The following is a 24,211-nucleotide window of genomic DNA, read 5'->3' as shown; positions in this document are numbered from 1 at the left end:
CTGTGGCCGTTATTCTTAGAAGTAAAGAAAGAAAGAGGCCGTGTACTTGGGTGGTAATGCTAAATAGTGACACCAGGGGGCAGACTCTTTAGGCAGAAGGTTTTCATTAACTTCTGTTCACTGCAAAAAGCTTCCTTCTTTAGAAGTTATTGACAATTCCAGGTTGAACAGACTCTTTCTTTTCTCCTTTTCCTTCTTCTTTTTTTTTAATACAGAATATTAAAAAGAAAATACATCTCAATTAGCATTTGAGAGATAATTTCTTCAATTTCCGCATGAACAAAAGTCTATAAACTTACTAGTGACCAAAGCGGCAGTGCAGGGCAGCCAGGTTCAGAGCAGCGTATCTCAAGCTCCGGCCATAGCCCTCTTCCCCATTGCTTTTGCTTTCGGCTCCAGTAAGAATCAGGCGATCAAAATAATGAAGGAGGCTGTGTGTTGAACTGAAAACATCTTGGACCCGGAGGTTGTTTAAGTAGCTGAGGTAGTGCTAAAACAAGAAACAGTCCACATATTGTAAATACTCTGCTTCCTCTTGTGTAATATTAATTCAGAGAGGTTCACTGGCTGCAAACACCTGTGTGTCCCCTACCATTTTAACAAGACGGTCATAGTTTAGTTTAATCTTTTCCCCACAGGCAGATTAAATAGGCTTAAGGTACATTAGCTGGTTTGGGTACACTTTCCCCCCAGAAGGTGTACCCAAACGAAAAAAGGGAATTCCATTAGAATTTGTGTCAGAGTTTTATCCTAAATATTCATCCACTATGCCACTGGTTATATTAGGATCCATGGGTGATACGTGAGGATGGAGGGGGAATCACCTAGCTCAGGCATTAAGGAATAGTGCGAGTACAAAACTAAAGATCTTAAAACTTGAATTCAGGGCTTCCCTGGTGGCACAGTGGTTAAGAATCCACCTCCCAATGCAGGGGACACGGGTTCGAGCCCCGGTCCGGGAAGATCCCACATGCCGCAGAGCAACTAAGCCCGTGTGCCACAACTACTGAGCCTGCGCTCTAGAGCCCACAAGCCACAACTACTGAGCCTGCATGCCGCAACTAATGAAGCCCGCGCATCTAGAGCCCATGCTCTGCAACAAGAGAAGCCACCGCAATGAGAAGCCCACACACCACAACAAAGAGTAGCCCCCGCTCACCGCAACTAGAGAAAGAAATCCCCCTGGCCCAGTAGGGGTGGAGGTGGGAGGGAAAGCATTGCAATCTAGGTTGAGTCCTTTAAGTGCCAACAGCATGATTTCTTTCCAAGAACCTGGGTCATTCGGCCAATCCTCGTTTGCACGACTATTCAGTAGGAAGAACAGTCTTGTCCCTGCTTTCCAACTTAGCAACAAATTCTGAAAAGACTCACCGCTTCAGCAAAATCAGGATTAAATTTCAACAAGTTGTTCAACTCTTTCTGCAAAGAAGCTGGAGTGAGGGCTTTAGTCTCATCATTCTTTAACAAAGAAGCCTGAAATTTAAAAATGACAACTCAGTAGAAAAAAATGGCCAATAAACATATGGACATGTATACTGAATAGCATCATCTGATTACTTTTTTTTCTGCACTTACACTCTCCTCTTGACCATACAGAACACTGTTTCCTCTTCCTGGAATTCTAAGCTTCCCAACGACCCATCCACATAGTCTTCCATGAAAACTCCTGCTCAGTCTTCAGGGCCCAGTTTAGATTTCAGCCACCTGCTTCTATCACCTTCTAAACTAGATAAGGTCCTGTAAGTACCTACATGTTCCCACAAGCTCCCTGCACTAACCCTTCCTGCAGTACTTATCAAATTATATTAAAAGTACCAGCTGACCCCACCCCCAGACTGTAAGTGCCTTCAAGGCAGGAAGTATGTATCTCCAGCCTGGCAAAGGGAGATACACACTTGCCCTACTCCTGGTTATTTGTTTCATATGGATGGTACCAGCAATTATTATATAAAATATGTAGAAAATGACTTCTAAATTAATGATTAGTACTTAACTGGGTTGTGGACTCTTCAATTTTACCTAGACAAATTTTTCTTTATGAATAATAATAATTTCTAATTATATTTGAATTCATTATATCATTATAGAAGATTCCAAGAATATGGAAAAGCATACAGAAGAAAACAAAAATCATCTGTAACCCTTCCACCCAGAAATAACACTATTTTTATATCAGTGTATCTCATTCCACTCTTTTTTCTGTGTGTGTGTGTGTGTGTGTGTGTGTGTACGTATGTGTTTATACATATATATATGCATACTTTTTAAACAAACTTAGAATATATCATTTTATTACCTGCTTTTTTCATGTAATAATATATTATAAATTTGTCTCATCATCAAATGGTCTTTGAAACTACAATTTTTTAAGCAAAAGTATTAACCCTTTGTCATACATATTGCAACTCTTTTTCCCATTTTGTTGTTTGAGTTTTAATTCTGTTAGAACATGTACTGACATGTAGATGTTTTTCATTTTTATGCTGAAAAGTCAAATGATCTCCTATGTATTTTCTTCCACAGCTTTTCTGTTTAGAAAGTCTTTCCCCACCCAGAGATCAGTTAAAAGTTAATATGTAACATTCACAGAGGGATGGACAGGATGAAAAAGCTGAGAGCTATGTATCAGATGAAGGAACAAGGTAAAACCCCAGAAAAACAACTAAATGAAGTGGAGATAGGCAACCTTCCAGAAAAAGAATTCAGAATAATGATACTGAAGATGATCCAGGATCTCGGAAAAGGAATGGAGGCAAAGATCGAGAAGATGCAAGAAATGTTTAACAAAGATCTACAAGAATTAAAGAACAAACAAACAGAGATGAACAATACAATAACCAAAATGAAAACTACACTAGAAGGAATCAATAGCAGAATAACTGAGGCAGAAGAACAGATAAGTGACCTGGAAGACAGAATGGTGGAATTCACTGCTGTGGAACAGAATAAAGAGAAAAGAATGAAAAGAAATGAAGACAGCCTAAGAGACCTCTGGGACAACATCAAATGCAACAACATTCGCATTATAGGGGTCCCAGAAGGAGAAGAAAGAGAGAAAGGACCAGAGAAAATATTTGAAGAGATTAGAGTCGAAAACTTCCCTAACATGGGAAAGGAAATAGCCACCCAAGTCCAGGAAGCACAGAGAGTCCCATACAGGATAAACCCAAGGAGAAACACACTGAGAAACATAGTAATCAAATTGGCAAATATTAAAGACAAAGAAAAATTATTGAAAGCAGCAAGGGAAAAATGACAAATAACATACAAGGGAACTCCCATAAGGTTAACAGCTGATTTCTCAGCAGAAACTCTACAAGCCAGAAGGGAGTGGCATGATATACTTAAAGTGATGAAAGGGAAGAACCTACAACCAAGATTACTCTACCCAGCAAGGATCTCATTCAGATTCCATGGAGAAATCAAAAGCTTTACAGATAAGGAAAAGCTAAGAGAATTCAGCACCACCAAACCAGCTCTACAGCAAATGCTAAAGGAACTTCTCTAAGTGGGAAACACAAGACAAGAAAAGGACCTACAAAAACAAACCCAAAACAATTAAGAAAATAGTAATAGGAACATACATATCAATAACTACCTTAAATGTGAATGGATTAAATGCTCCAACCAAAAGACACAGGCTTGCTGAATAGATACAGAAATAAGACCCATATATATGCTGTCTACAAGAGACCCATTTCAGACCTAGGGACACATACAGACTGAAAGTGAGGGAATGGAAAAAGATATTCCATGCAAATGGAAATCAAAAGAAAGATGGAGTAGCAATCCTCATATCAGATAAAATAGACTTTCAAATAATGTTACAAGAGAAAAGGAAGGAGACACTACATAATGATCAAGGGATCAATCCAAGAAGAAGATATAACAATTATAAATATATATGCACCTAATGTAGGAGCACCTCAATACATAAGGCAACTGCTAACAGCTATAAAAGAGAAAATCAACAGTAACTCAATAATAGTGGAGGACTTTAACACCTCACTTACACCAATGGACAGATCATCCAAAATGAAAATAAATAAGGAAACACAAGCTTTAAATGATACAATAGACCAGATAGATTTAATTGATATTTATAGGACATTCCATCCAAAAAACAGCAGATTACACTTTCTTCTCAAGTGCACATGGAACATTCTCCAGGATAGATCACATCTTGGGTCACAAATCAAGCCTCAGTAAACTTAAGAAAATTGAAATAATATCAAGCATCTTTTCTGATCACAACGCTATGAGATTAGAAATCAGTTACAGGGAAAAAATGTAAAAAACACAAACACATGGAGGCTAAACAATATATTACTAAATAACCAAGAGATCACTGAAGAAATCAAAAAACACCTAGAGACAAATGATAATGAACACACGACAATCCAAAACCTATGGGATGCAGCAAAAGCAGTTCTAAGAGGGAAGTTTATATTAACACAAGCCTACCTCAAGAAACAAGAAAAATCTCAAATAAGCAACATAACCTTACACCTACATGAACTAGAGAAAGAAGAAACAAAACCCAAAATTAGCAGAAGGAAAGAAATCATAAAGATCAGAGCAGAAATAAATGAAATAGAAACAAAGAAAACAATAGCAAAGATCAATAAAACTAAAAGCTGGTTCTTTGAGAAGATAAACAAAATTGATAAACCATTAGCCAGACTCATCAAGAAAAAGAGGGAGAGGACTCAAATCAATAAAATTAGAAATGAAAAAGGAGAAGTTACAACAGACACCACAGAAATACAAAGCATCCTAAGAGACTACTACAAGCAACTCTATGCCAATAAAATGGACAACCTGGAAGAAATGGACAAATCCTTAGAAAGGGATAACCTTCCAAGACTGAACCAGGAAGAAACAGAAAATATGAACAGACCAATCACAAGTAATGAAATTGAAACTGTGATTAAAAATCTTCCAACAAACAAAAGTCCAGGACCAGATGGCTTCACAGGTGAATTCTATCAAACATTTAGAGAAGAGCTAACACCCATCCTCTCAAACTCTTCCAAAAAATTGCGGAGGAAGGAACAATCACAAACTCATTCTATGAGGCCACCATCACCCTGATACCAAAACCAGACAAAGATACTACAAAAAAAGAAAATTACACACCAATATCACTGATGAATATAGATGCAAAAATCCTCAACAAAATACTAGCAAACAGAATCCAACAACACATTAAAAGGATCATACACCATGATCAAGTGGGTTTTATCCCAGAGATGCAAGGATTCTTCAATATACACAAATCAATCAATGTGATACACCATATTAACAAATTGAAGAATAAAAACCATATGATCATCTCAATAGATGCAGAAAAAGCTTTTGACAAAATTCAACACCCATTTATGATAAAAACTCTCCAGAAAGTGGGCATAGAGGGAACCTACCTCAACATAATAAAGGCCATATATGACAAACCCACAGCAAACATCATTCTCAATGGTGAAAAACTGAAAGCATTTCCTCTAAGATCAGGAACAAGACAAGGATGTCCACTCTCACCACTGTTATTCAACATAGTCTTGGAAGTCCTAGCCATGGCAATCAGAGAAGAAAAAGAAATAGAAGGAATACAAATTGGAAAAGAAGAAGTAAAACTGTCACTGTTTGCAGATGACATGATACTATACACAGAGACTCCTGAAGATGCCACTGGAAAACTACTAGAGCTAATCAATGAATTTGGTAAAGTTGCAGGATACAAAATTAATGCACAGAAATCTCTTGCATTCCTATACACTAATGCTGAAAAATCTGAAAGAGAAATTAAGTAAACACTCCCATTTACCACTGCAACAAAAAGAATAAAATACCTAGGAATAAACCCACCTAGGGAGACAAAAGGCATGTATGCAGAAAACTATAAGACAGTGATGAAAGAAATGAAAGATGATACCAACAGATGGAGAGCTATACCATGTTCTTGGATTAGAAGAATCGATATTGTGAAAATGACTATACTACCCAAAGCAATCTACAGATTCAATGCAATCCCTATCAAATTACCAACGGCATTTTTTACAGAACTAGAACAAAAAATCTTAAAATTTGTATGGAGACACAAAAGACCCCAAATAGCCAAAGCAGTCTTGAGGGAAAAAAACGGAGCTGGAGGAATCAGACTCCCTGACTTCAGACTATAGTACAAAGCTACAGTAATCAAGACAATATGGTACTAGCACAAAAACAGAAATATAGATCAATGGAACAGGATAGAAAGCCCAGAGATAAACCCACACACCTGTGGTCAACTAATCTAAGACAAAGGAGGCAAGGATATACAATGCAGAAAAGACAGTCTCTTCAATAAGTGGTGCTGGGAAAACTGGACAGCTACTTGTACAAGAATGAAATTAGAACAGTTCCTAACACCATACACAAAAATAAACTCAAAATGGATTCGAGACCTAAATGTAAGACTGGACACTATAAAACTCTTAGAGGAAAACATAGGAAGAACACTCTTTGACATAAATCACAGCAAGATCTTTTTTGATCCACCTCCTAGAGTAATGGAAATAAAAACAAAAATAAACAAATGGGACCTAATGAAACTTAAAGCTTTTGCAAAGCAAAGGAAACTACAAACAAGACGAAAAGACAACCCTCAGAATGGGAGAAAATATTTGCAAATGCATCAACTGACAAAGGATTAATCTCCAAGATATATAAGTAGCTCATGCAGCTCAACATTAAAAAAACAAACAACCCAATCAAAAAATGGGCAGAAGACCTAAATGGACATTTCTCCAAAGAGGACATACAGATGGCCAAGAAGCACATCAAAAGCTGCTCAACATCATTAATTATGAGAGAAATGCAAATCAAAACTACAATGAGGTATCACCTCACACCAGTGAGAATGGGCATCATCAGAAAATCTACAAACAATAAATGCTGGAGAGGGTGTGGAGAAAAGGGAACCCTCTTGCACTGCTGGTGGGAATGTAAATTGATAACAGCCACTATGGAGAACAGTATGGAGGTTCCTTAAAAAACTAAAAACAGAATTACCATATGACCCAGCAATCCCACTACTGGGCATATACCCAGAGAAAACCATAATTCAAAAAGACACATGCACCCCAATGTTCATTGCAGCACTATTTACAATAGCCAGGTCATGGAAGCAACCTAAATGGCCATTGACAGACGAATGGATAAAGAAGATGTGGCACATATATACGGTGGAATATTACTCAGCCATAAAAAGGAACGAAATTGGGTCATTTGTAGAGACATGGATGAATCTAGAGACTGTCATACAGAGTGAAATAAGTCAGAAAGAGAAAACAAATATCGCATATTAATGCATATATGTGGAAGCTAGAAAAATGGTACAGATGAACTGGTTTGCAGGGCAGAAATTGAGACACAGATGTAGAGAACAAACGTATGGACACCAAGGGGGGAAAGCGGTGGGGTTGCGGTGGGGTGTGATGAATTGGGAGATTGGGATTGACATGTATACATTGATGTGTATAAAATGGATGACTTGGGCTTCCCTGGTGGCGCAGCGGTTGAGAGTCCGCCTGCTGATGCAGGGGACACGGGTTCATGCCCCAGTCCGGGAAGATCCCACATGCCGCAGAGCGGCTGGGCCCGTGAGCCATGGCCGCTGAGCCTGCGCGTCCAGATCCTGTGCTCCGCAACGGGAGAGGCCACAGCAGTGAGAGGCCCGCGTACCGCAAAAAAAAAAAAAAAAAAAAAAAAAAAAAAAAAAGGATGACTAATAAGAACCTGCTATATAAAAAAATAAATAAAATTCAAAAAAAAAGTTAATATGTAGTTCCTCCTGGTCTAATTATAACCTTAAATGTTTATAGTTAAGCCTTTAATCCACCTGTAAAGTACTGAGGTGCAAAGATGAGGTAAAGATCCAGGTCTATTTTCTCCTCTACAGTTAACCAATTGTCTAGATGAGTTTTTCTAATCTGTTTAAAATTCATCTGTAGGGGTGATTCTATCACCTGCATCTAGATCTAAACATTACATCTTTCTGCAGAAAGAAAATTAATAACAAAAATAGGGAAAACTAGAAAAGTAGAGCAAAAATCAAAATTCTATGCTGAAAATAACATGGGAGAAAAGCATCCAGCTTATATTACCAAAAAAAAGGAAAAAGTATGGCTCAAAAACACCAGTAAGAAATGTCTGGGGTAAAAGTGTACCGATGCTTGCAACTTGAAATGTATCAAAAAATAAGATGAAATGGTGGCTATATGGGTAGATATATGATAAACAGAGCAAATACTAATTGTAGGATCTAGATGATGGGTATATGGGTATTCACTATATAATGCTTTTCAATTTGTATTTCTGTTTGAAAATGTCCATGATAAAGTGTTGGGGAAAAGGGAACTAGGTCTTCTAAATCACATTTTTGGGCTGTGTTAGTCACACACCATTACTAAATGAACATGCATTATGACCCTAACAGAGTCAAAAAAATAAAATCACATAGCTACAACTGCATTGTTCGTAAAGAAAAAATGACTAAGAATAAGAATAATGCTGCTTCACTAATAAACCTACTCACATAACAAACATATGTCATGACATATAATGTCACAGGATTAAAAAAAAAATTCACGACCAATTACAGAACATACCTGTTGAGAAAGAAAAAATTCTGCTTGTTTTTGGGACAGCGGCCCACTGCAAGATACCTCCTCTTCTCTGGAAAAAAAACAAAACAAAAATAATAAAGAATTACACAATAGTGAAAATGATAATGCTTTACAAAGTCAAATAGATTCTTCATCAGAAAAGTTTAAAATTTTTTTAAATTAATTCTCTCTTCTCAGGAATAGAAAAGACATGCTTGAAAAGTGATGTTGAATGACCTGCCGAAGTTCACATGCTATAATTATGGACAGATGTAGATCTCAACTGTACATAGCCTCCAGCATGATTTTTCTAAAATGCAAGTCTATCGTCCCTGATTAAAGCGCTCCTGTGGTATCTCATCACCTTCCAGAATAAAGTCTGCACTGCTTAGCAGGGCAGGTGCAATGCTTCCTGAGTGCTCCTACCTCTCTCCTCTGCCTTCTCTTTCTCACCCACACCCCAGCCCTGATGAACTCCTTACAGTCTCCTATCATGCCAAGATGCCCCCCTGCTTCCTCAACCTGCAGGGCCCATTTTCCATCCACTGTTGCACCATCCGTCATTCAAGGATACCTCAAGTGTCATATCCTCCAAGAATCTCTCCTGACATCTCTCATTTGAGCTCCCACTGTCTCCCAGAGATTGGGATCACTGCATCTAGCACTGCCACACTGGCTGTTCTTACTTATATTTGTATATGAACACCCAGTCCGTGCCCAGGCACACAATGGGCACTCAGAGTTTGAGAAATGAATGAATAAAAAGTCTCTAACTCCTCGCTACACATATAAGATGGTGCTGTATTCAAGAACAAGAAAAAGAGGTGTTAGCTAAGAAATAACCTTTTGCCTGGAAGTTTAGATCACACAGCACCAACCAACAAGAAATATACTGATATAAATCTAGACTTGAGAAATCTATACATGCACAGTCTTATTTTTGAGAGCAAAGTATGAATAATACCCTTTTGCCACATGACTGAATAAATCTCTATACAGGATTACAATAAGTAGAAAAATCAGTATTTACTCATCAATAATATTTTTATAAGCATTCTGCATCTAATACAGCAGTTCTCAAACTGTTTCATGCAAACAATATGTAAACAGGTATTCCAAAAGAAAAGAAAATGCTGCTGAGGTTAAATCACTTGGGGAAAGCTGTACACCCTCTCTTCCTTGGGAGATTCATGATACACATTAGAGAAATCCAACAGAGAGACACTTTATTCACTTTTGTTTAATGTACCATTTACCAAACTCATTTGAATGAAGAATCCCTTCCTCACATCTCTCAAGAAGCACTAGTGTTCCACAGAAAACACTTTGGGAAGAGCTGCTCTGAGAAGTCTCTTGGTTACGTTTCTGATACAAAGCAGCAAGCATATCAGATTCTACAGGTATCGGAGCTGCCAAGGACCAGCCCTGACCAGCATAACAAAGATCAGTGAAACGACAGTGACCTAGAGGGAAATGGAAAGAAAATTCACAGGCCAAGTTCTCAAATGGAAAACAGCTAAGTGTCTGGGCAATAAGAAGCCCTTTTCTCTTAACATACGCTTCAAAGAAAGTAAGCCCAAGGCTTGAAATAAATATGACTGTACACAAAAAGGCTAGAGACAGACAAGGATCTGAATGAAATGGGACACACCACTCGCGGTCCCACCCTCCTCTAAGGTCCATGATGCTCACTGTTACCAAATGCTTTATTTACTTAAACCCTTCCCCCCAAAAAGATTTGAGGTAGCTTATAACACAGGACACGAGAACAATAAGGTTAATAAAACAGAAAGAGAAAACCAGAATCACATAAAACGAAATTGCTACAAATGAAGGCAAACACATTTGCTATAAATGAAGATCAAGTTTGGCTCTGGCTTCCATGGTGCCAACAGTGGCCGACGTGAACAAGCTTGGAAAGAGCAAGTAAAAACACCACGGCCCAAACCATCCTTTTACTGACTCCTTCTTTGCCTCCTCAGGGCCTCAAACACATGCCAGAGAAAGTAACTCTTAAAAAGCCACAAAGGGGGGGGGGGGCTTCCCTGGTGGCGCAGTGGTTGAGAGTCTGCCTGCCAATGCAGGGGACAGGGGTTCGAGCCCTGGTCTGGGAGGATCCCACATGCTGCGGAAGCAGCTGGCCCCGTGAGCCACAATTGCTGAGCCTGCGCGTCTGGAGCCTGTGCTCCGCGGCGAGAGGCCGCGATAGTGAGAGGCCCGTGCACCGCGATGAGGAGTGGCCCCCACTTGCCGCAACTGGAGAAAGCCCTCGCACAGAAACGAAGAGCCAACACAGCCATAAATAAATAAATAAATAAAAATTAAAAAAAAAAAAAAAAAGCAAAATTCCTTAAAAAAAAAAAAAAAAAGCCACAAAGGGGGACTTCCCTTGGTGGTGCAGTGGCTAAGATTCCATGCTCCCAACGCAGGGGGCCCAGGTTCGATCCCTGGTCAGGGAACTAAACCCCGCATGCAGCAACTAAAAACCTCACATGCTGCAACTAAAGGTCCTGCACGTGACAACAAAGATCCCAAGGGCCACAACTAAGACCCAGTGCAGCCAAATAAATAAATTTTTTTTAAAAAGCCACAAATGTATTCAATTTAGGAAGGGGGTTACTCCTTTAGGAAAAGGACTCAAGTATACCTTGTTTATGAATCCCATTACCAGTTGAGACAGAATTTTAGACTTACAAGTGCTATAAATCAAAGGCATTTAACCTGGGTCCACGGATGGGCTTTAGGAGCCCATGAACCTTGTAAAACTGCATGCAAAATATGCATTTTTAATGTGGGGATAGTACATGGCATTCATCAGATTCTCAAAAGGACTCTGGAAACTCCTCTAAAGGGCTCAAATCACCCACTATAACTGAAATTTTTAAAATATAACATAGGATTAAACAATCAACAAACTGGGGTGTTTATGTACTTGCAATGCATAAAACACAAGTCTAGGTCCCCCAAGAAAATGTCTTAATGGGCTTACAGTCTTGGTGAAGGTTAAGACCAGCCCATGTGAAAAGATGGCAATAAACAATAAATACCAAGAATTAATATGATCTCGCACTTCGAAAAGGGAGAAATCACTCCAGCTGAAGTGGTGAGGACCCTGAAAGTTGGCAAGGCGTGAAGAAATGACAAGGAAGGAAGAAGGCATTCCAGGAAAGGAAACCAAAAGATGCAGAATGGGAAAATGCCTGGCCTGTTAGAGGGATACAAGCACACCTGGCTGGCTGGGGTAAAGGATCCAAGTTGAGGAACAGAAATTAAGGTCAGAAAGGTCAACTGTGGAAGGCCTCAAATACCAGGCTGGGAGACTTTGTGAATCTCTGGAAACTTCTGAGCAGGGTGATGACAAGACAAAAGCAGGGGAGGGGAAGGACTGAGATTGGGAACAGTTACTAAACAGCCAGGAGGCCATGAGGACCTGAACCCTTCTGAGGTGTGTGACCGGAGCGGTGATCCAACCCCTCCTCCCGACTTGTGTGCTCAGGCCACACTGTCCTCTGTCTGTCCCTCCAGTATGTCAGCTTGTCCTGTCTTGGGAGCTGTGAGTCTGCATGTGCTCTGGCAACTCTTCTCGGGGCTGGCTCCTTCGTCACCTAGCTCCCAGTCTTAAAGGGCCCTTCCCTGACAGCACCCCCCAGTTATTCTGTATCCCTGTGTCCCAGTCATTCCTTTCCTGCACTGACACTCTCTGAAATTACATTACTTATTAATTTAGTTACCTCTCGATTACCTGACCCTCCCCACATAACTCCATGAGGACAGGGACTCTCTCCTCTGCGCTGACGGCATAGCAGCTAGCATGGTGCTTGGCACACCAGAAGCGCTGAGTAAGTGTCTGCTGAATCAATTCATCAATTAATGAATTGGGGAGATTTATATTAAATCACTGGCAAGTGAAGGAATGCCAGAGAACTTCTACTTCTGTTAGGTCTTTTTAGAAGCACAGAGAAGATGTGCTGTTCCAGCAGCTTGCAGACTAGTAGCCTCCGCTGCAAACTCACAAGGTGTAACCCTGTAAGCCCCCCTCTCTTACTGCAGGAAACAAATGCTGCCCTGTAGCAACAACGAGCAAATGAAAAGCTGAAGCGAAATGTCAGTCTGTACTTTCTTCTGTAATTGGATTTCTAAAAAAACACCTGATAAACTTTTGTTCACTAAATATTTATTCCCTCCCTTCTAAATTAACAGGTGGGCCCCCCTTTTTCAAACAGTAGTAATTTCATTGTGGGATGGGAGATTTGCGAGCTAGTCAATGTTATTCTGGCCTTTCTAATTTTAATACAAATTTCTAGGGCAAGAAAAATAATTTCCCTGAAGAAAGCAAGACCTAAAAACATTCCAATAACTAAGAAAGGAAGGGAGGGAGGGAGGGAGGGAAGAAAGAAAGGAAGAAAATGAAAGGGCTAAAGTGAGAAGCCTCTCATAATGCAATAAAACACTAGAAAAGAGCACAAAAAGAAAAAAAAATGAAATTTTCCTTTTTAAAAGAATCAAGAAATGTATGTAAATATACATTATGAAATTTTAAAAATCCTATAACAAGTCAAAATCATTTCTTTTTGGACAAAGAATTATAATACTTAAGTAGAATAATATTTAAATAATACATTTCTTCTATTTCAGTGATGAAATTCAGTTTACTAAATGCACACTATTTTCTGAACCCATACACCTTAACAGTATACACACTATTATTACACACAAATGAATTCTTAGATTAGAATAAAAACAAAATGATGCAGTTAGACCTAATTAAATCAGATTAATTTAGGAGAAAGTCAAACCTAAATAAGAAAAGCTTGAATTTTAACATTTCTGAAGAACTGACATTCTGCTACTTTAAGCATATAAAGTAGCTAGGACAAAGATTACATTGTCTCCTGGAACCCTTCCTCAGGGGAATTAAACAAAAGAGAAATTAGAGAAGAAGAATAGTGAATATTTGTCGAATGTTTAAAGGCACAGTTCTAAACACTTCATATAGATTTATCATTTAATTCTCAAAATAACCTTCTGAGGAGGTGACATGAGCCCCATTTTGCAGATGAGAAAACTGAGGTACAGAGAGGGTGACTTGCCCAAGGTCTTAAGGGAATAAGTGGAGGAGCCAGAATTCAAATCCAGGGGTCTGACTCCAGGGCCAGACTCAATCCTACAAGGTACTGCTTTTCCACTAGATGAGAAGCCTCTTTGAGCAACTCTTGAGTTTTTGGAAGTACTTACTGGTACTACAATCTTCTTGCTCCCAGAGTGTGCTGAACAAATCACATAACTGTACAAAGGCCACTCATAGGAACTGCAGGGAAATATTCTCTGGCTACACACACAGACCTCCCCCAGCCCCCAAGGGGGTTAGCCAGTCTACATAGGGCAGGTGGGGCTTACTTCTCTCAGAGCTCTGAACACATTGTTACTTGTAGTGATCTCTTTGGGTGCCAGTCTTCCTCACCAGACTGTGGGCTCCCTGAGATCAGGAAATACAAAACACACACACACACACACACACACACACTCCCTCTCTCTTTATATGCTTTTCCCTCCAAATATAAGTAGTCTATTTGGGAGGTGATCCCAGGTAACAGCTGGGGAGAGGGGACGTGAGACAGTGAAGGGAAGTCAATACAAAGTGCTTTATGGGGCCAGTTACCAGTGTGGGCGATGAATGATGTGTTCTGATTCTCTGCATTCATTCATCCAACACATATTCACAGACATTACAAGCCAAGCACTGAGGAAAATGAGGTGAAATACGACAGAGAAGGGTCTTAGCTCTTGAAGGGGTGCAAAGACAAATACAAATGAGTCTAAGTAAATAAATGCAAAAAGTTACTTAGTGAGGAGAGCTATGGAAGAAATAAAGAAGTTGGAAGTATTTAGGATGAAGGTTACTTCAGACATGTGGTCAGAGAAGGCCTGTGTGAGGACACGGGAGCTGAGATCTGAACGGTGAAAGGGAGTGAACGGTGAAAGGGAGCGAGCGAGGTGAGAAGCCAGGGAGAGCCTGCCAGGCACCCTGAGGCAGACCTCGGCTTGGTATTGAAGAAACTGAAAGCAAGCCAGAGCAGTCAGAGTCTGACAGTGAAGGGAAAGTAAGGAGAAAGAGGTAGGGAAGATGACAGGAGCCAGATCATGCAAGTAATGAGGCCACAGTAGCTCAGATTTCTGTCTAAATTCCATGTATATAGTCAAGGAGCGCTTGGGGCATAAGAACACATGGTGTGATTTACATCATAATGGTTCCCTTGGATGCTGCAGGAAAAACTGATAGTAAGAAGACAAGAGTGGAGGCAAGGAAAGCAGTGGGGAGGCTAGAGCAGTCATCCAGGAAAGAGATTCGGTGCTTAGACCACAGGGGAAGCAGCAGCGATGGACAGAAGTGAACTAATTCCAAACACATTGAGAAGGACTGGCTGCAGGGGTGAAGGAGGGGGAGGACGCAGGGACATGCCTAGGCTTTGAGCTTAAACAACTAGGTGAGCAGTGGCACCACATCCCCAGGCTTAAACTTCAGGAGGCATTCAATAAATTTTCACTGCATTAATCAATTGTTAATTCACTGTGATATAATGAACAGTACCGCTCAGGGTCCCAGCAGAAAACAAATGGCATATTCAAATGGGATAATTTGAGAAGAGTTTAATAAAGGGCCAGTTACAAAAATAGGGGCAGGGGATGGATAAGCCATAGCGGGTAATATAGTCCCCAGGGCTGGTAATAGTGGGGCACCTTCTGCACCGGGCCTGGGAAACCTTCCCAGTTACTAGACCCCTGAGGTATGCAGAGCAGGCCACCTGACAGAGGCTGTGACCCTACATCCAGCCCACCGTGACCCCGAAGGAAGGGAGCCAGTGAATCAAAACCTTGACCTCACTCTCCTTGACCCTCTGGATTTCCCACCAGTGCCTCTCAATCAGAAGTTAGAGGGTAAGGAGCTTACTGATGCAGCCTGTAAGGGTGAACTTCCTGGATCTGGAGGGACAAAAAGATGACAGCCAGCACATGAACTCTGGATGAATGAGTTCATCCAGAACGAGGATGAATGAGGATTTACTGCTCCCGTAATGACGCTATTTCACAGGAAAGGGATTCCCGCCAAAAAAACCCAACTTACCTTATAGATACATCAAGTTCTTCTTTTTCCATTTTTCTTTCACTCTCCTCTCTGCTGGCCAGTTCCATATCAGCATCCTCCACCGTCTTTTTCTCACCATTCTGGAAGTACTGCTGAAGGGCAGTGTACAGTTTAAACACTTGACTGAAAGAAAGCTTACTGTAGGCCAAGATCATGTGACGCAGAAACAAACCTATGAAACAAGACAGAGAGGAGGTGAAGGCATTAACTTGAAATCCAGGCTACAAAAAGTTGATGACTATTTGTTGCAGTTCTTCCTCTAAAATAATCAAAAAAAAAAAAAAAAAGACACTTGCAGTTGCTGTTCCCCTCCGCATAGAATCTTCTTTCACCACCTTTTACGAAGCTGATTTTCTCTTTATGTTAAAGGCTCAGTCCTCCCACCCGCACTCCACTCTTTATGCAGCCAATGTATCCTTCCGTGACTGTTACAACATCTGAGGTGATCCTATTTGTTTACTTTCTACTGTCTGTCTGCTCCTCTGCCCACAACCACAAGAAAGCAATCTCCATAAGAGGAAGTTCCCAGTCTCTCTTAAAGTCCAGAGCCTGGCACATGGAAGATCAATAAATAACTGATGGTAAATAACATAAAAACTACCAGGAAAAAAAACGCCAGATGGATGGAGTATGACTATACCGCTAACAGAAAAGTGTCAAGAAACTTCATATATACCCTTGCCTTATAAACTATATGAGTAATCTACTCTTACTTACCTCTCTTCATAAAAGTTTAGTTGGTGACCCTGACTCAGTCGTACAATGTGGACAAGTGAGCAGGGGACTGTGAGAAAGAGGTGACGAGCCCTAAAAGGCTCCGCGACCAGGCTAATACTCTGACGACAGTAGACAAAACAGAAGATGCTTTTCCACAAGACAGTTATTTAAACACAGGTCAAAATGGCAAGGCGATGAATACAAACTATAACATGTCCGACATCCCCACTGTGTGTGCTCAGATACAGCAGAGTAACGACAGATGTGATTTACAGAGCAGTTCACTTCAGTGAAAATATTCTCTGCTCTCCTTAGAAGAACTACATACCTACTACACTCGTTTTGTGAACCTCTGGTTCAGTTCCAGAAAAAGAATCTGAAAGGTCATCAAAAAATTGTTCCATATCCTTCAATTCGCCTTCAGCCATCAGTTTGATTCTGAACAAGAAAAATGAGGTGTGTATTTTAGGAAGGCCCTTTGAACATCTTCCCACATTTCATATTACACAATCATCTAAAATAAATCTATTTTAAAAACAATTCAGAGATTCATATAAAATGGTGGCACACAAAACAAATCTGATAATCCAAAATGTCACTCCCATATTCTGAAAAGTATCATTGCTGATGTTTTCTTGATTATAAAATTTCTCAAAGTTACATATCAGCCAGTAAAAATAAAATTCTCTGCAACAGCTAAAAGGAGCAATGTAGAGCTGTACAGAATAATAAATTTTTAAGCAGTATGTTTAATGCTGTCCATTTTTCAAAAAAAATTAAATACATGTACTTAAGAAACAACCTAGAATAATAAAGTTTTTTTTTAAGGAATTAATCACCATGTGCCCTCTTCTAATTTTTATCTACTTTGACATCTTTTCATATATACAGAAGAAAATGAAGCTTACCTGATCTGTACTGAATTTGCCAGCTGAGGACAAGATTCTTCAATTAACTTGTAAAGTTTAGACAGCGTAATATCTGGGCCCTGGGTAAAGGAGAGAAAGGTTACAGAAAATTTTTAAAGAGCTGGAGATTGATAAACATCTGCAAACATGAATTCATTTATCAACCTCTCTGCTTTACTATCATTCCAAATATGAAATCTCAAATCAGGAAGAGAAAAAAAGCTAGCTGCATAAAATGCTAAAGTAATACCTCATATTTGCATAGCATTCTCTTTTAGTTGGAGGAATGACTTAAATGCAAAAAAAGCGCAGAATCTGTAGTCTGAGGTTCCTTCCTTCTCAGTGTTGCAATCATGGCAAAGTTGTAGCCTCCCTGAGCCCAAGTTTCCTTCATCAGTGAGATGAAGATAATAATAACCTCCCTTGTTTGTGGCAAAGATTAAGTAAAATAATTCAAATTGTTTCGTAACCTGGAGAACATTATACAAACACAGGGGTCCTATTTTCCATAAACATAATCTCATTTGATCCTCCAAAACACTGTAAGGTAGGCAGTCATACTACGTACCCAAGTCCATAAAAGGTACGATTAGAGGCAGAGAGTATGCAACCTCAGCTATCAAGAAGGTTACAACCTAGCTGAGGTTTAAAACTAAACACTGAATATTTGGGGAACAGTAAGTTCAGTAGGTCAATTTTAGATGTGGATAACCCAGCAATCCCACTTCTGGGGCAAGTATGTTCCATGTGCATTGTTTGAAATGAAGAAAAACTAAAAAGAACCTATAAATCCATGAATAAAGAGTTCATTTTTAATTTACAAATTGTAATATTAATTAAAAGCATGAGTTAAATTATGTTTCTTTTCTTACTGTGGAAAACAATGCAGTCGTTAAAAAGAATGAAGTAGATCTACTCAAATAGGCTGACAAGAAAAGACCTCCAAGACTTAAGTGAAAGGAATAAGCTGTAGAATAGAAGTAGCATTCATGTAAAAAAAAAAGGGGAATTAAATTAAAAGGATATATGTATATATATTTATAATCATATCCATTTACCTATCTATACACAGATACACACAGCAAAGGGCCTAGAAAGATCCATTCGGAACTGTTACTCAATAAATAGTTGAATGGGGCTTCCCTGGTGGAGCAGTGGTTAAGAATCCGCCTGCCAATGCAGGAGACACGGGTTCGAGCCCTGGTCCGGGAAGATACAACATGCCACAGAGCAACTAAGCCCGCGTGCCACAACTACCGAGCCCGCACGCCACAACTACTGAAGCCTGTGCTCCTAGAGCCCGTGCTCGGCAACAAGAGAAGCCACCGCAATGAGAAGCCCGCGCACTGCAACAAAGAGTAGCCCCCGCTCGCCGCAACCAGCGAAAGCCCGCGTGCAGCAATGAAGACCCAATGCAGCCAAAAATAAATAAATTAATAAATAAATTAATTTTATAAATAAATAAATAGTTGAATGAAGGCACATTAACCATGATAATCTCTGAGAGGGAACAGGATTAGAGGGCCTGCAGAAGAACCATAACCTTTCACTCCATCAATTTTAGCATCATTTAAAGTTTTTACAATGAATCTTCATGTATTAGTTGAGTAGTTAAAAATTAGCTAAGTTTTAAAGCCAAACAATAAGCAAAGAAGTAAAGGCTGGAATTTTGCTAGACGAATTCTATATACACATTGATTAAAACTGCACAGTAGTGGGAGTTCCCTGGTGGCCTAGTGGTTAGGATTCCGGTGTTCACTGCTGTGGCCGGCTTCAATCCCTGGTCAGGGAGCTGAGATCCTGCAAGCCCTGCAGCGCAGCTCCGCCTCCCGCCCCCCACTGCCAAACAAAACAAAACAAAACAAAACACAACAAAATAAACTACACGATAGTTAGCCAGGCAAAAAAACAGGAGAATCCAAGACACAAAAGACAGCAAGAACAAAGGCAGAAAAACACATGAGCTGAGACACCAGAATTATTTTGTTTCTTTTCTCTAGCAAATTTTTTAGTATTATGACTTTTATTTGAATAATGGGGAAATGCACTTATAATAGTAATGTAGATAGGACTGGGAGCTGCAAGTTATGGGGACCCCACTACTTTTTTTTTTTTTCTTTTTTTTTTGCGGTACGCGGGCCTCTCACTGTTGTGGTCTCTCCCATTATGGAGCACAGGCTCCGGACGCGCAGGCTCAGCGGCCACGGCTCACGGGCCCAGCCCCTCCGCGGCATGTGGGATCTTCCCGGACCGGGGCACGAACCCGTGTCCCCTGCGTTGGCAGGCGGACCCTCAACCACTGTGCCACCAGGGAAGCCCCGACCCCACTACTTTTATTTAACGAACTGGGCAAGCCACTTACCCTGTGTCCTCAGTACCCCTTCTCCCCCTGCCCCCAAAAGGTGATGGATTAAAAAAAGCCCTTTATAAACTATACAGTACTAGGCTTTGGGGATACAAAGTAATGCCCTCACGTAGGTTACAGTCTAGTAGGGGAGAGAGACATCACTCATATAATCACACAAATAAATGGAAAAACCACAACTGATATAAGGGAAAGTGCATGCCCTATTCCTATGAGATTAAAATGAAAATAGCTAAAATTGACTGAGCGTTTACTATGTGCCATACACTGTAAAGTGTTCCCATGGATCTTCTAACTTAATACGGCCATCACATGACAGTTTCTATTATTGCTTTCATTTTACAGAGAGAAAGCAAAGACCCAAATAAGTTATGGAACTTGCCCAAGTCGCACAGCGGGTAAGTGGTGGAGCTACCACCTCAGTCTGCAAAATGAAATAAAACATGTAACGTGCTTAGTACACAGTAAGTGTTCAATCAATGTTGGCTGTTACTTTTATGTCATTGTTACCACTTATTACGGTCTTCTGGGGTACAGAGCCTGTCACTGTGTCTCCAACGATCAGGCCTACATGTAGCCTCATTCTACAGAAGACGGAGGATCTGAGAAAATAACTCTTCTCCCAGTCACTCAGCTAATAAATGCTGGAGCCAGATAAAAACCTGCTCCCCAAAAATGAATGTAAAGTGCCTGGTCCATCGTTAAGTACTCATTAAGTGTTAGTTGGTGGTATTAACTATATTTTTCGCGATCCTTCACGGCAGAGAGTGTCTGATGAACCCCCGTGCCCCCAGCCAAGGAGCTGTCCGGCACAGAGCAGGTGCTTAGTAAGGGTTTTCTGAATGAGCAGGAGCCCCTCACCTGCAGCAGCGGCAGGAGCAGCTGGTTGAGCCTCCGCCGCTCCATGAGGCTAACGGCGCCCTCGCCAGTGCGGCCCATCTCGTTCAGCAGCACCAACACCGCGATTTTATACGGCGTCACCCAGTCCTTGATACCGAACACGTTGGCGTGCACCACCCCATTGGTCATCATGGGGTTGAAGTACAGGCTCTCGTGGACGCTGGCCATGGCGCCCCAGGACTAAGTCCAGGAGCCTTGGTGCGCACCGCGGCCAGGTTCCCGCTCCGCGCACGCCACCACCCGCCCTAGGCCTGCGCCCGCCGGCGCCGTATCCCGGGAAAACTGGCATCCTCCCGACGGCACGCCGTCGGCCAATCAGAGCAACCAGACCAGAGCACGAGGGAGCGCTACAGCCAATCAAAATGCCTAGAAGTACTGTGAAGGGTGGGGCAAAGGCGGTGCACCTAAAGACTGAGTCCCTACAGAAACTCTTGCGGAAGGAGAGCAGGTTCCCCGTCCACGTAGACTGGCACCGAGTGAAAGTGAGTCGAAGCTTGCGGGCAAGGTCTGAACGGCCAGCAGGGCTGCCCAGTTTGTTCATTTAATTTGAAAATAATTAAAATTAAATTCAAAAATGATTGCGTTTAAAAGCAAAGAAGTTAGGGAATTCTTTGGTGGTTCAGTGGTTAGTACTCTGCGCTTCCACTGCAGAGGCTCGGGTTCCATTCCTGGTCGGGGAACTAAGATCCCGCATGCCGCGTGGCACGGCCGTAAGTAAATAAATAAATGTAATAGCAAGTCTGCCACTGAGAACAACAACAAAAAAAGCAACGAAGTTAAACTTGCACCTTTAAATTTTGTATTTTATTCATTATGCTAATTTTTTAATTCAAAGTTTGGAAGTTTCATTTCGCTCTTTTTTTAATGCGTGAATAAACATTTTTTTCCTCGGTATTTCACAAACGCCATGTGCAGACAGCCAGGTCAGGTTGCAAGTGGCCATGTATCCTTACGTGTAATAGGAGATAATTGTCACCTCCGTGTGGGGAATCTCAGTTTCCTACCTAATATTATATTCTGGCATTCATGGCCCTCAAAATCAATCCCTAGGGCTTCCCTGGTGGCGCAGTGGTTGAGAATCTGCCTGCTAATGCAGGGAACACGGGTTCGAGCTCTGGTCTGGGAGGATCCCACATGCCGCGGAGCAACTAGGCCCGTGAGCCACAACTACTGAGCCTACGCGTCTGGAGCCTGTGCTCCGCAACAAGAGAGGCCGCGACAGTGAGAGGCTCGCATACCGCGATGAAGAGTGGCCCCCGCTTGCCGCAACTAGAGAAAGCCCTCTCACAGAAACGAAGACCCAACACAGACAAAAATAAATAAAACCCCAAGATCACTAAAAAAAAAAAAAAAAAATCGATCCCTAGACAATAGTTTTAATCCAAGTTTTCACAACTTCCCTTCCATTCTTCTGTACCTTTCCCAGGACACTTACTTCTGTACAGTCTAAATTACTACTAATAATGATTTGCCTTCTGTACTAGTCTACATGTCCCTTAAAAGAAAAACCACCTACTCAGGGGAGTTCCCTGGCTGTCCAGTGGGTAGGACTCTGCGCTTTCACTGCCGTTGTCCCTGGTACAATCCCTGGTGGGGGAACTAAGATACTGCAAGCTGCCTGGGGCGACCAAAAACTAAAACAAACAAACAAAACACCTGCTCTTCAACTCTGGTTACACACACTATGCCTAGGGCCTAGTTTTTGTTGTCTCAATTGCTCTTTGTTTAATGAATCATGAATAAATATGTGGTTTTAGTTCACACAAAAAAACACAGAAGGAGGCAGACACATATAGGCTAAATAACTGGGCCACAAGTCATTGATAGCTTGAATAAGACCTAACTTCCATACCTTGAGAACGAGAACTCTGAACATTTTAGACATACGATTACATGTATTTTAGACCTACAACTCTGTACATTTCACCACATTCAATTCTTATGTAACTGTCTTTTTTTAATTTTATTTAGTTTTGTCTGTGTTGGGTCTTCGTTGCTGCACGCAGGCTTTCTCTAGTTGCGGAAGCGGGGGCTGCCCTTCGTTGCGGTGCGCGGTCTTCTCATTGCGGTGGCTTCTCTTGTTGCGGAGCACGGGCTCTAGGCGCGCGGGCTTCAGTAGTTGTAGCTCGCAGGCTCAGTAGTTGTGGTGCACGGGCTTAGTTGCCCCGCGGCATGTGGGATCTTCCCAGAGCAGGGCTCGAACCCGTGTCCCCTGTATTGGCAGGCAGATTTTTTTTAAACATCTTTATTGGTGTATAATTGCTTTACAATGGTGTGTTAGTTTCTGCTTTATAACAAAGTGAATCAGTTATACATATACGTATGTTCCCATATCTCTTCCCTCTTGCGTCTCCCTCCCTCCCACCCTCCCTATCCCACTGCTCTAGGTGGTCACAAAGCACCGAGCTGATCTCCCTGTGCTATGCGGCTGCTTCCCACTACCTATCTATTTTATGTTTGGTAGTGTATGTCCATGCCACTCTCTCACTTTGTCCCAGCTTACCCTTCCCCCTCCCCATATCCTCAAGTGCCAGTAAGCAAAAGATAATATACATTACGTAATTTTCACAAGTATATGAGTACATTTTACACTCACCATTTTCATTTCTTTGCAGATACCCTGACTCACTCCCAATACTCGAGTTAACGGTAGTTTCTGGTAGAAGTGGCTGCTTTCAGTAACAGAAGCAGAAACTACATTGACTCATTGATTTTCTTTCTTTACAAGATGATTAACTCCTTAGTTTGTAAAAACATTTTTATATATTTCAGTTTACAGGAATTTCTGGATCCGTAATGTCTGATGATCATCTAATGCCAAATAGTGGCAATGTGTAGCTGTCTACTGTAGCAATAATGCTGTGTAACAACTACAAAACCTTGAAGGTATAACAAGAAGCATGTTTGCTTGCACATCTGGATGGTAGGCTAGGGAGCTCTGCTGATCTTGCTGGCGCTTGATCTCAGATGGCTGATTGGGTGATCTAGAATGGATATGACTGGGGACAACTGGAGTGGCTCTCTCTATGGGTCCCTCCTCTTCTCGCAGGCTACCCCAGAGAAATGTTCTCATGGTGGAGGCAGAGGTGCAAGAGAGAAAGTGGAAAGAAGTATGCCCTAGAGTCCTAAGCTAAGTGATGGCTCACATCAGTTCTTCTGCTGCATTCTATTAGCTAAAGCAGAAGGCCAGCCCGGATCCAAGTGTCAGGAAATAGTGTCTCTTTGGCAAGAGGAGCTACATAGCATCAAGTGGGAATAGAAGGAAAGGTAAAGAATTGGAGCCAAAAGTGCAATTCAGTAGAGGCTGTCCGTTCTCATCCCCTTAAACCTCAGCTGATTTAGGTAGAGTTGGGTCCAAGAGGAATAGATGTGACTGATTTTTGTGTGTTTAATCTCACCAAACATTTATATAAATAGATGCATGGGCTGTCTTAGTTTGCTCAAGCTGCCATAACAAAATACCATAGATTGACTGGCTTCCACAGCAGGAATTTATTTTCCCACAGTTCTGGAGTCTGGGAAGTCCAAGATC

General features: G+C 41.2%; 1 protein-coding gene across 3 annotated transcripts in view; it reads right to left on the bottom strand.

The window, feature by feature from the left end:
* The window catches only part of ANAPC5 (anaphase promoting complex subunit 5), a 40,968-nt gene extending 19,996 nt beyond the window's left edge, over positions 1-20,972 (bottom strand). For all 3 annotated transcript variants that reach the window (XM_082640623.1, XM_082640624.1, XM_082640625.1), the window contains exons 1-7: positions 20,641-20,972; positions 17,415-17,494; positions 16,835-16,944; positions 15,769-15,961; positions 8,649-8,715; positions 1,372-1,473; positions 300-490 (exon numbers count right to left, since the gene is read on the bottom strand). In XM_082640623.1, the coding sequence (XP_082496749.1) occupies positions 300-490; positions 1,372-1,473; positions 8,649-8,715; positions 15,769-15,961; positions 16,835-16,944; positions 17,415-17,494; positions 20,641-20,847 (950 nt within the window). In that variant the 5' untranslated portion in view covers positions 20,848-20,972. The remainder of the gene's footprint in view (positions 1-299; positions 491-1,371; positions 1,474-8,648; positions 8,716-15,768; positions 15,962-16,834; positions 16,945-17,414; positions 17,495-20,640) is intronic.
* Positions 20,973-24,211: the final 3,239 nt, after the last annotated feature.

Source organism: Mesoplodon mirus (genome assembly GCF_964341445.2).
Source record: "Mesoplodon mirus genome assembly, chromosome: 13".
Classification (NCBI taxonomy): Eukaryota; Metazoa; Chordata; class Mammalia; order Artiodactyla; family Ziphiidae; genus Mesoplodon; species Mesoplodon mirus.
Note: the sequence above shows the minus strand (reverse complement) of the source record. Positions and strands in the feature narration are given on the sequence as shown.